The sequence below is a fragment of the Bicyclus anynana genome, chromosome 26 (genome assembly GCF_947172395.1).
Source record: "Bicyclus anynana chromosome 26, ilBicAnyn1.1, whole genome shotgun sequence".
Lineage (NCBI taxonomy): Eukaryota > Metazoa > Arthropoda > Insecta > Lepidoptera > Nymphalidae > Bicyclus > Bicyclus anynana.
The window spans coordinates 7,961,298-7,973,721 of NC_069108.1; the positions used below are offsets into that span (position 1 = coordinate 7,961,298).

Here is a 12,424-nt window from a genome sequence, read left to right on the forward strand (position 1 = left end):
AACGTATAAGAGTCAAACATTTTCCGGCCCCTTGGCTTACTCCGACAATTAAAAAGCTCATGGCTAAAAGAAACAAAGCAAAAGGTCTTTGTAAAAAGTATCCCAGCGATGACAATGTAGCTGCCTATAAGAGATTGCGAAATCGCTGCAATAGGATGTGCAGAGATGCCAAGCGCCGTTATATTTTTTCCCTTATCAAAGAATCCTCATCTTCACAATCCTGGAGGTTTTTCAATTCTCAAGGAATTGGGAAATCATCTGTTCCCTGCAAACTTTCTGTAGACATTAACTCCCTAAATAAACACTTTTCCTCCCCTCCAATCAAAATCCCTTCCTCAACTAAATCCCAAACTCTTCAAAATTTGGCTAGTGTTATTCACAATTGCGATGACTTCATCTTTCAGGATATCACAGTTGATGAAGTTAAAAAAGCAATCCGCAACATCTCCACAAAAGCCGTTGGGTGTGATGGCATAAGCCGAGACATGCTTAGCCTCATCAGTGAGGCTATAGCACCAATTATCAGCCATGTGCTAAATTTTTCCCTGACCTCTAAATGTTTTCCTACCGCGTGGAAGCTAGCCCATGTTATCCCTTTACCTAAAATATCTAACCCTTCCTCTTTCTCGGACTATCGACCTATTTCTATATTGCCCATTATCTCAAAAATCTTAGAAAATGCCGTTTTTAGACAACTCTCCTTCTTCCTTTGTCACAATAATCTTTTGAGTTCATACCAGTCTGGTTTTCGTCCAATGCACAGCACCACCACCGCACTTCTCAAGGTCACCGAGGACATTCGCATTGCTATGGACAACAAGAATCTGACTGTACTCATACTTCTTGATTTTAGCAATGCGTTTAACTCGGTGGATTTTGATGTTCTCCTCGGCATTCTCCACTCTTTAAACCTTTCACCGCCTGTAATTGAATGGTTCAGGTCGTATCTTTTTGGCCGACGGCAGAGAGTCAGCTTTGATGAAACTCTTTCTGAGTGGGCAGACATCTCGGCTGGCGTACCCCAAGGTGGAGTCCTGTCTCCTCTCTTATTCTCCATTTTTATAAATCAAATCACCAAAGTAATATCCTCTCACTATCACCTCTATGCAGACGACTTGCAACTATATAGGCATGCTTCTGTCACGGATCTTGTTTCGGCAGTGGATATTGTTAATGTGGATTTGGAAAATGTCAAGAAATGGGCTGATGCACATGGCCTACTTGTAAATCCTGGAAAGTCGCAGGCCATGATTATAGGAGGTCGACAATTACGGAGTCGTATTCATTTTAAAAATTTATCTCCTATAGTATATGACGGCACACCAATACCCTTATCAAATACAGCAAAAAATCTTGGGCTGAAAATTGACTGTAACTTATCGTGGTCTGGCCACATAAATGAGGTTAGTAGGCGGATCCATTTTTCGCTTCATTCCCTTAAGCGTTTCCAAAATTTTCTTCCTTTACGTACTAAAATCTTACTTGCCCAATCCCTTCTCCTTCCTATTCTTGACTACGCTGACGTTTGTTATTTAGATGCGACAGAGGAGCTACTCGACAAACTCGATCGACTTCAGAATTTGTGCATCCGATTTATATACGGATTGCGCAAATTCGACCGTATTTCTTATTTCCGTAATAAACTGAAGTGGCTCCCTATTCGTCATCGCCGGAATATCCATATACTCACGACGCTGTTCAAAATCTTAAACACCTCTTCTCCTTCCTACTTGCGGGAGCTCTTCCGCGAATCCCCACGCCGTCTCAGACCGGTGCGTTCGTGTGTAAAATTAAAATCTCTATCTGTGCCTCCCTATAACACTGTTTTTTGTGCTAAATCTTTTTCAGTTATCGCAGCGCGTCTGTGGAACTCACTACCTGATACCATTTTCAAAAAAAACCCATCTGTTGATACCTTCAAACATCGACTTCGTGAACACTATCTTTCTTTATCATCATAGATATATTATATGTATGTATGTATATATGTATTTATTTAGTTATTATTTATATATAGTATTGATATGTACTGTTATAATTTATATATTTATTTCAATTTATTTATTAGTGTTATTTTTAATGTATTTAATATTATTTACTTTTATTATTTATGTATTAAGTATAATATGTTTTCTCACTTTTTTTCTGTTGTACCTATCCATTTCTTTTGTTTAAAATCTCTCCCACTGCCAAGGGTCACTGGCAGAGATCTCTTATAGAGATAAGTGTTTCCTTGTTCACTGTTTTTCTTTTTTACTTTTGTGTGTTACTATTATTGGTACAAAATAAATAAAAAAAAAAAAAAAAAAAAAAAGAATTTTTCAAATCGGACCAGCAGTTCCTGAGATTAGCGCGTTCAAGCAAACAATCAAACAAACTCTCCAACTTTATAATATTATAAATTAGAAATAAATGATAAAATATTAACAATATCTATACTTATAATAAATCTGTAGAGAGGTCAATTCTGTACATGAAATATATTTCTAAAATAACTATAACGATGGCAATGTGGACCGAGACGTAAAAAGTAGAATGAATGCGGGATGGATGAAATGGCGACAGGTCTCAGGTGTACTATGTGACCCGCGAATGCCTCTTACACTTAAGGGTAAAATATACAAAACGGTTGTAAGACCTGTCGTGCTGTATGGATCAGAATGTTGGCGGTGAAAGGGACGGATAGTAAACGAATGCATGTGAACGAAATGCGTATGTTGAGATGGATGTGTGGTGTGACAAGAATAGATAAAATAAGGAATGAGTATATAAGAGGAAGTCTGAAGGTGGCGCCAGTGACAGAAAAATTGAGGAGTAGAAGGTTAGCTTGGTATGGACATGTAATGCGTAGAGAGGAAAGTCATATTACTAGAAAAATGTTGAATGTGCAAGTGGAAGGTCATAAGAGGAGAGGAAGGCCAAAGAAGAGATGGTTGGATTGCGTGAAAGAGGACATGTGTGTAAAAGGAGTGGATGATGAGTTGACGAGTAATAGAGACGAATGGAAAAGATTGACATATTTTTCCGACCCCACTTAAGTGGGATAAGGGTAAGGAGATGATGATGAACTATCAGGAGGTGATTAGTGATCGATACTGATGCCAAAAATGCAATCAGCAAAATTTTTGTCTGTCTGTATGTTCGTTATAGAAACAAAAACTACTCGACGGATTTTAACGAAACTTGGTGCAATTATTCCTCATACTCCTGGGCAGGTTATAGTATACTTTTCATCACGCTACGATTAATAGGAGCAGAGCAGAGAAGGGAAATGTTGGGAAAACGGGAGAAGTTACTCCATTTTTACAGTGATACTACTGTAAGGACTGGATTAAAGAGATCTAAGAGCGGACTATATTTTTCCGTGAGATAAGAGGGATGAAATATGCTATATTTCATCTCCCTTATCTCATCATCATTTTTAACACTAAACTTCACTACAGTTAGAAAACAGGAAATCAATAAGGTAAGTAGGGGGTCTACCCAACATGGAAAAACATGGTAAGGGATCTACGACACAAAAAGTTTGGGAACCTCTGGTTTAAACAGTCAAAGGCAGGTAAATAAAAAGACAAAGTAGAATTTATTCAACAGATTTATTTTCTTCAACCTATGCTGGAACTTCTTGAGTCTCTCTTCATTGGACATCGGCTTCTTTGATTTATTGAGCAGGCTGTTGAGATTGTAAACTTTTTCTCGCTTCACGGTTTGCAGTTCGAAGTATTGCTTCCCGCACGTAGAGCAGGGGTACCTCACCCCCGGTCGGTTAGGGGTGCTACCTAATGACACGTATTTCACACCCGTTGCGAATTTCATGAAACTGACACACAATTCGCATACATTCAATATTTTTGATGATACATTGTGTGTACTGCAAGTTTCCATGTGCTTTCTCAATTGTGCGGATTCCGATTGACTGAAAAAAAATTGAAAAAAAAACTAAAGACACGCTTTTAGCACGCACTGATTTTCATATTAATACCTACAACAAATAATAATCGTACGTTCGTATTAACACCTACCCTACCCTACCTACCCACACCTACACTACCATACTCCCACTCTACACCTACCCTGCCTACCCTACCTTACTACCACCCTACACACCTACCCTATCCCACCTACCCTATCCCACCTACCCAACCCTACCCCATACTCCCACCCTACACCTACCCTACCTACCCAACCCTACCCTACCCTACACCTACCCAACCCTACCATACGCCTTCCCTACTCTACACCTACCCAAACCTACACTACCATACTCCCACTCTTCACCTACCCTTCCCTACCTACCCAATGCTACCCTAACATACTCCCACCCTACACCTACCATATCCCACCTACCCAACCCTACCCTGCCATACTCCCACTCTACACCTACCCTATCCCACCTACCCAAACCTACACTACCATTCTACACCTACCCTACCTTACCTACCCAAACCTACACTACCATACTCCCACTCTATACCTAGCCTATCCTACCTACCCAACGCTACCCTACCATACTCCTACCCTACCCTACCTACCCTACTCCTACCCTACCATGTTCCCATCCTACACCTACCCTATCCCACCTACCCAACCCTACCCTACCATACTCCCACTCTACACCTACCCTACCTTACCTACCCAACGCTACCCTACCATACTCCTACCCTACACCTACCTTATCCCACCTACCCAAACCTACACTACCATACTCCCACTCTATACGTAGCCTATCCTACCTACCCTACTCCTACCCTACCATACTCCCACCCTACACCTACCTTATCCCACCTACCCAAACCTACACTACCATACTCCCACTCTATACGTAGCCTATCCTACCTACCCAACGCTACCCTACCATACTCCTACCCTACAACTACCCTACCCTTACACTAACGTCAATCAATTGTTTAGCCTTCCCAGAACTTCCCCACTAACACTGGAACTTTATTTTATGGTATTAAAGTTCAAATTGCCTTTTAAGTAAGATGGGGTTGTTTTAGTCGTATTTTCGTTTTTGTGATCATCTAATTTAGTTATTTCTACGAAATTACCTTGACTACGTCATTTTACATCAAGCGGCATTGATATTTTGTTTTAAAAATCGTTTAACATGAATATTTCAACAAAATTACGTAAATATCAGTTTTTCGTTAAAATAACTTTACTGCCTGCCACTACTAGACTAACTTTACATAAAATGACAATTGATTGTGAAACTCGGCTAAAACTCACGTGATATTAGGTCGGAGTATGCCCGACTAGTTTCGAACCCATACAGGGCCCTTAGTCATAATCATTGCTTACAAGAAGACGAGTCTAATGAAGATGACATCAATGAACCGTCGGAGAGTGTAACAGAACCTTCACTCCCCACCACTCAACCCCTCTCCCAGCGCGCGATGCGAGCAGCAGCGCGTGCAAATGCAAGAACCAGCTCATGACTAAGGGCCCCGTATGGGTTCAAAACTAGTCGGGAATACTTCTTTTTCTTCTTTTTTTTTATAAATAATAAATAAATATACTTAAACAATACACATCACTCCGACCTAATATCACGTGAGTTTTAGCCGTGTTTTATAATCAACTAGCGGACGCCCGCGACTTCGTCCGCGCGAAACTCGATGTAAACTTTCAACTACCTCTACCCTACCCCTACCCCTACCCTACCCTACCTTTACCTTACGTTGAAATTGTTCCTGAATTTTCTTTGCTATAAACCTCACGGAGCCCGAGACGTTTTCAACGAATGCAAAACCGTGGAAATCGGTTCCTGCGTTCTGGAGTTATAGCGTCAGGAAGGAAAACCAGACTTATTTTTTTTTTATAAAAAGTATCCTATGTCCATCTCCTGGCTCTAAACTACCTCCCTGCTAATTTTCAGCTAAATCGGTTCAGCCGTTCTTGAGTTATAAGTGGAGTAACTAACACGACTTTCTTTTATATATATAGATTAATATGAATAACAATCATGATAGTTTAAATTCTAAAATGACAATTATTGTGTAATTTTTCCTTGAAAACTCATCATTAGATAATTGCAAAAACGAAAATACGATGAAAAACAATGTAGTGACTGATTACTTGAATGGTACACCGAGTTACATAATAGTCTATGGTGAGATTGTAGTCAAGTGCTAACTTGTTAAGAATAATGAAATATACATTGACTAATATAATAAATAATAATCGTCGTCATCAACCCATATTCGGCTCACTGCTGAGCTCGAGTCTCCTCTCAGAATGAGAGGGGTTAGGCCAATAGTCCACCACGCTGGCCCAATGTGGATTGGCAGACTTCACACACGCAGAGAATTGAGAAAATTCTCTGGTATGCAGGTTTCCTCACGATGTTTTCCTTCACCGTTTGAGACACGTATTTAATTTCTTAAAATGCACACAACTGAAAAGTTGGAGGTGCATGCCCGGAACCGGATTCGAATCCACACCCTCCGGAATCGGAGGCAGGGGTCATATCCACGGGGCTATCACGGTGAGATTGTAATCAAGGGACATAAATAGAAGGGGTTATTTTTCTGTCAAAGTATATGATCAACGATCTAATGCGATTATAAAAACTGTCTCTATAGAATCGATGTTAAATAGTTGTAATCGTGTTCCTCGGTTAAAGAGCTCCGTAAAAATACCTTTTCGTGTAATTGAATTGTGTAAAATACGGGCAAAAAATTCTAGTTTAGTATCAGATATATACCAAATCTAAAAGATTTACCTCAGAAAATGACAGACAATTTTGTTAGTGACTATGAGTGCGATACAGGTCCTTCTATAATTGGTCTGAGGTTGACAGTGTACATTGACTTTTGCCATAGTAAATAAATTAATACCTATACTCCTTCCCACATTGTTCGCAGTCATATGGATGGTAATTCCTCATGTGGCTCAGATGCTTCCGATACTTCAGCCCACACTTCTTGCACCTGCGGGTCTGGTGCTTCTTGTGCAGGTCAGCCCCGGGGTGCTGGCTCCGGATGTGCCGGTACAGGTTTACGTATCTGCCCGCAATGTACCTGTCACAGTACGTGCACAGTTGGGGACGGGGCTGCTGTATGTGGATATGCGTTGTCTCGTGCTGTATTACGAGTAATCTGAAAGATTATTAATATGCATTCAATTTACTGATAATGTTGCATGTTACATAACAGAAAAATACTAAAAGATTTTATCGAACAGTCTACGGTGCGTTCTGACGAACATTCTTTTTTTTTTTTAATTTTAGCAGGCTAACTTGTTAGGAGGAGAATGAAAATCCACACACTTTTTATTACAAGACATTGTACCAGAACGCTAAATTGTTTCGCAGTACGTCTTTGCCAGTAGGGTGGTAACTAGCCACGGCCGAAATCTTTCAACAGCCAGACCTGGACCAAATAAAAAAATCTTAATCAAAAGGACCTCAGTTTTGTAAATCCACTGCGATCAAGGGATCAAGGGTCTGATACAGAAGGCAGTGATTCTTAAGACGGCACAGATCTCCAAATCTACTGAACCAATTTTGAAATTTCGTTTACCACTAAAAAGCCACATTATTTGTCAGTTGTTGTTCTCCCTGCCGCCAAATTTTGTAAGATTTAGAGCAGCTTTGAATACTCGTTCTAATATAGAACTAGCTGCACTTCTAGAAAGGCCAAGGTCTTTAAGCAAGTTGTAGAGAGATTTTGCTACCTACTAACTACATAGCCATTTTTAGTTAGTACATTTGTTAGGTCATAATATTTATTCACTTTTATATTGTCGTCTTTTGGAATGCTAGCCTCCCACGGCACAGTAAGCTCTACAAGTACTATTCGCTTTGTTTGTTTGGACAAAAGGGAAATGTCTGGTTTAGATTTCGAAATAGCGACATCCACTGAGATTTTATAATGTTTCTCATACGTATCCATTAACAAAGTCTAATCTAGGTTTGAGTAAGGCTTACTAGATGATTTTGTTATTGAATCTGCTTTGACGAAGTTAATTTGTCTTTTATTTGTAGTCAATCCTTTTTGAAATCTAGCTACTGAAAGGCTTATAGCTTCACGTATAATTTGAAGTACCCTATCATGACAAAATAGGCTATATTATATACCCGTATTCCCACGGAAACGGGTCATTTAGTAAATATATAGCAACTCACCTATTTGGGAATGTAGTTAAACAAAACCTGCATTTGAATATACCAGGCCTGACTAGATCGGTGTAATGTACACTTTTATGAGCAAATTCCTGGTCAATTTCATCAAAATTCTGTGTATCATGGATTTTGAGCTTCATATTGTCATATTTGTGAGACTGCTGTGGTGTTGTGATGACAAAATTGTCATAATCATAATCATCTGAATCACATTTTCTATCAACATCTGGTATATTCATTATTCCATGATTGCCATTTGGTTTTATATTCTGGATACCAGGTTGGTTTAACGGCTCATTTAACATTTTAACTTTACATTCAGTTATGTCTGTTAATGTGTTCTTACCAAACGAATCATCATCATCATCTTCAAATATTAATCTATTTTTGATAGATTCACCTTCATTATTACAATCATTATGAATATTTTCAGATACATTACTATGCATACATTCAGTTTTTAATTCCTTTTTAATAGATTTGTTATTATATTTACCATCATTTTCAGTTTTGATTACTTTTCTATCATTTCTACTTAAATCATTGTTAATGTCATGCACACTGTCCTTATAGTTAAAATTGTGTTCTGGATCAGAATTTTCCAACTTAATTTTTTTGGTATTGTTATTTTTTTTATTTTCAATCTCTGTGTTTTGGTGTTTCTTTCTGTGGTGATGGTACAATTCTTCCTGTGATGAAAAATGATGGAGACAGATGTCGCATTGGTGGTAGTTCTGCTTCAACAGCGGTATAATAATGTGTGATGCGTTGTGTATTATACTCTCAAATCTGAAATGAGAAAGAATTGCTGATTTAAATACTTTGCACAAAAAAAAAATCTTCAATAATAATTGATATTATTAAGTTATCTATAATAATATTATAAAGCTGAAGAGTTTGTTTGTTTGATTGAACACACTAATCTCAGGAATTACTGGTCTGATTTGAAAAATTCTTTCAGTGTTAGCCCATTTATCGAGGAAGGCTATAGGCTATATATTATCCCCGTATTTCTACGGGAACGGGAACCACGCGAGTGAAACCGCGCGGCGTCAGCTTATGTTAATATAAAATGTAAGTATCATAAAAAAGTAGTTGGCACTCAACTCATTAACAGCTGGACAGATTTGGCTGAAAACTGGTTCAGAGGTAGCTTAGAATCAGGAGACAGGGATAGGATTCTTGGGGTAGAGGAGGGGTATGGTAGGGAAGATATGCACATAAGTCAAAGCGAAGCTTCACCAGATCAGCTAGTTATTGATAAAATAGTTTCCATTTAATTCTAGATTGCTTTCTTACTAAAAACCCCCTGATTTTAATTTTAAATGTTTAGATTAAACAATCCGCCTGTTTTTAAATGTTCAGATTAAACAACCCGCCTATTTTTCAATGTTCATATTTAACAACCCACCTGTTTTTAAATGTCCTCTCACAGAAGTCGCAAGCCTCAGTCCTGTGTTTTGTGAGTTCTACATAAGAGTTGTGAGACCTCATACTTACTGCCATATTTTATATGGTTATTTAATCTGAAAAAAGGAAAAAAATTATTTAATAGCAAAATCTTTTTATTAACTTGCGTAAAAACCTTGGCCTCACTACAAAGGCAGCAAGATCTATTATAGAAATGGTATCCAAAGCTTCTCTACTAGGATCATACCAAATTTGGCTAGGTAGGGAGAACAACGCAAGAGAAGGGAAGTGTTGGTTAACTTTCAAGGACATCCTTAACCCTACACCATCGTTCAAAAGTTAGGCAAATAATCCACTATGCTAGCCCAATGCAGATTGGCAGACTTCGCACACATAGAGAATTAAGAAAATTCGCAAAACAGAGTGACGCCAGCAATTACCCACTTCAGGGTTGCAGTTTCTATTTAGAATCCCAACCCAGGTCTCAAACCCAGAACTTTATATGAGCATAGTAACTTGAATGTTTATACGCTACAACGAATTTATGTGCTTTTTTTCTGATTGTGTAAGTGTTGTAGGTTATGGGACCTCAGCGACGTCACCCAGGGGTTTGGGCGAGCGCAAAAGCATCGCCTGATGGGGCCCGAAGGCAGAAGCAGAGAATATGGGTAAAGCGACTCTTTATGGGCGTCTCCTCTGAGACTCGGACCTCGGCTTAGAGGGCCGTTCGGAAAGTTGTTTGGTGTTTATCAGTCCGGGCGCCCCCGAGATTGTGAGTTAAAAAGCCCACATCTACCTCAATGGTTCCGTGGTAAGCTGGTTCGGCTACGGAAAAATGAGGTCCTGGGTTCGAACCGGAGTCAGGCTACCATAAAAAAAAATACGTTATTGGGATTTTTCTTACTAGAATTTATGTGCTTAATCGATGACATTATTATCTACAACTCAGCCAATTTTGAAAAACATGTAACATCATAAATTAACCTCATCTGGATAATAATCCTGGGTTTTTAACTACATCAGTTGACATCAAAACCAACAAAAGGTAAAATATATTTCATAATTTTCCATAGCCGTTTGTAAAATTAAATGAAAAATTCTAAAATAAGGAAGTTCTACGTACCTCACTCATATATTAATTAAAATTTATTTATAATTTTCTACTTCTACATAACAATTAAATAAAATATAATCATAATTAGTAATTGAAATAATAAATTAAATTAAATTATTTGACTACTATGGTCACAGATCAGGCAATTATTTTCTAAAAATTTCTGTCCACCGCCATTTTATTTCGACCACAGACACTCCACAGACTACCAGAACAGAACAGAGTTGAGATTGAGAATACAGACTAAAATATTATATTATTCTCCTAAAACCTCAGACCAATTACCTTAGGACCTGCCTCGCTAAACGTTACCCCTCTGTCAAAAGTATAAGATCAAGATCTAACGTGTTTATAAAAACTGTTTCTATCGATGATTCATAGAAACAGTATATTGTTACCGTTTTCGTCGTGTAAAGAGCTCCCTAAAAATACTGGTTTGCGTAGTTGCATGGCGTAAAAAATAGCAATAACTTCTAGTTTACTAAAAGATGAAGTTACGAATCGTTTGTTAGTATATCTATCTTGATTACCTGTTGCATGGTCCTCCAAGCACAACGATCTCGAGCCGCCAGCTATCTTAATTATATCAAATTTATTTAATAAATCTCTAAAAAAAAAACTCTAAAAATAATAGATTCTTTTGAAGGAACAGCAAAACATCGATCGATCGAATATTCTGTGTTTATAATTTAAGAATAGTCCAAGCGATGTGTTTGATAAGCTGTGTAAAAATTACTCGTGTGCGTATTGTAAATCATAGTTGTGTGTAGTGTGAGGACACATAATATATTTATTGATGTTAAATATTTTCGATATGTGAGTTTACCTCGACCCCCTCAAAAAACGCCAATTTTGTTGGTGAATTTGGGTGCGATGCATGTTCATATCTTGTACATCTATGCCTTAAACGTATATAAATTAATATAAATTATAAAATTAACTAAAGTAACAATTTTTTTTATAAACTAGATTTACGGCTCTTTTGTGTTTATAAAAACAATAACCAAACAATCATAGTATGACGGCAAAATTCAAAGTATAGCTAGTGCAACACAAAAGACTAGATATTAACGATTTTTACATATTGAACCCCTTTCGGAACAAAATATTAATTAAAACGAAGTGATTGAAAATAATGTACTTGAGATTGGCTAATGAAAGTAGAAACTGAAATCGCTCGCCAAAATTCAAAAAAATCGGAGTAAGTTCTTAAAATAATTTTATTAGAATAACTTAGTTTAATATAATATATAAAAAAATTTACAGGTATAAAAACAACGCTAAGTAATTTTTCAGAAACGAAGCAAAAAAAAATATTTATCATTTTAGAACCCGCATTAATTAATGCGGGTTCCAAGAATTCTGGAAACTATTTTCTCAATAGCAATTTGTTTCTTCTATCCGTAAAAAATACTATCGGCCTTTATCGGCTTTAATATTATAAATAATTAAGGCCCCTATTTGGACATGTCCAAATAAAATCTGTAAGTTTTTAAACTTATTTCGTGGTTGTTCATTATGAATGTTATTTAAACGGGTACATACCACGATAAAACGACGAGATTTTTATTGTCGATATTTCGACCCAGTTGCATGGATCGTGGTCACGACGGGACTATATGATATATATGAGTCCCGTCGAAATATCGACAATAAAAATCTCGTCGTTTTATCGTGGTATGTACCCGTTTAAATAACATTCATAAAATCTGTAAGGTTTCTATTATGCTTCGTCGTCTAGTAATTAAAAAAATTAAAAAAAGAATTATCTA

The 12,424-nt window shown here is 37.5% G+C and overlaps 1 protein-coding gene across 1 annotated transcript; it reads right to left on the reverse strand.

The window, feature by feature from the left end:
• Nucleotides 1–3,525: 3,525 nt before the first annotated feature.
• Nucleotides 3,526–10,865, reverse strand: LOC112057083 (zinc finger protein 729). Its single transcript, XM_024097576.2, has 5 exons — nt 10,662–10,865; nt 9,540–9,654; nt 8,132–8,917; nt 6,843–7,103; nt 3,526–3,916 (listed from the first exon to the last, which is right to left on the reverse strand). The coding sequence occupies exons 2-5, from the start codon at nt 9,632–9,634 to the stop codon at nt 3,550–3,552; spliced, it is 1,509 nt and encodes a 502-aa protein (XP_023953344.1). The 5' UTR covers nt 9,635–9,654; nt 10,662–10,865; the 3' UTR covers nt 3,526–3,549.
• Nucleotides 10,866–12,424: the final 1,559 nt, after the last annotated feature.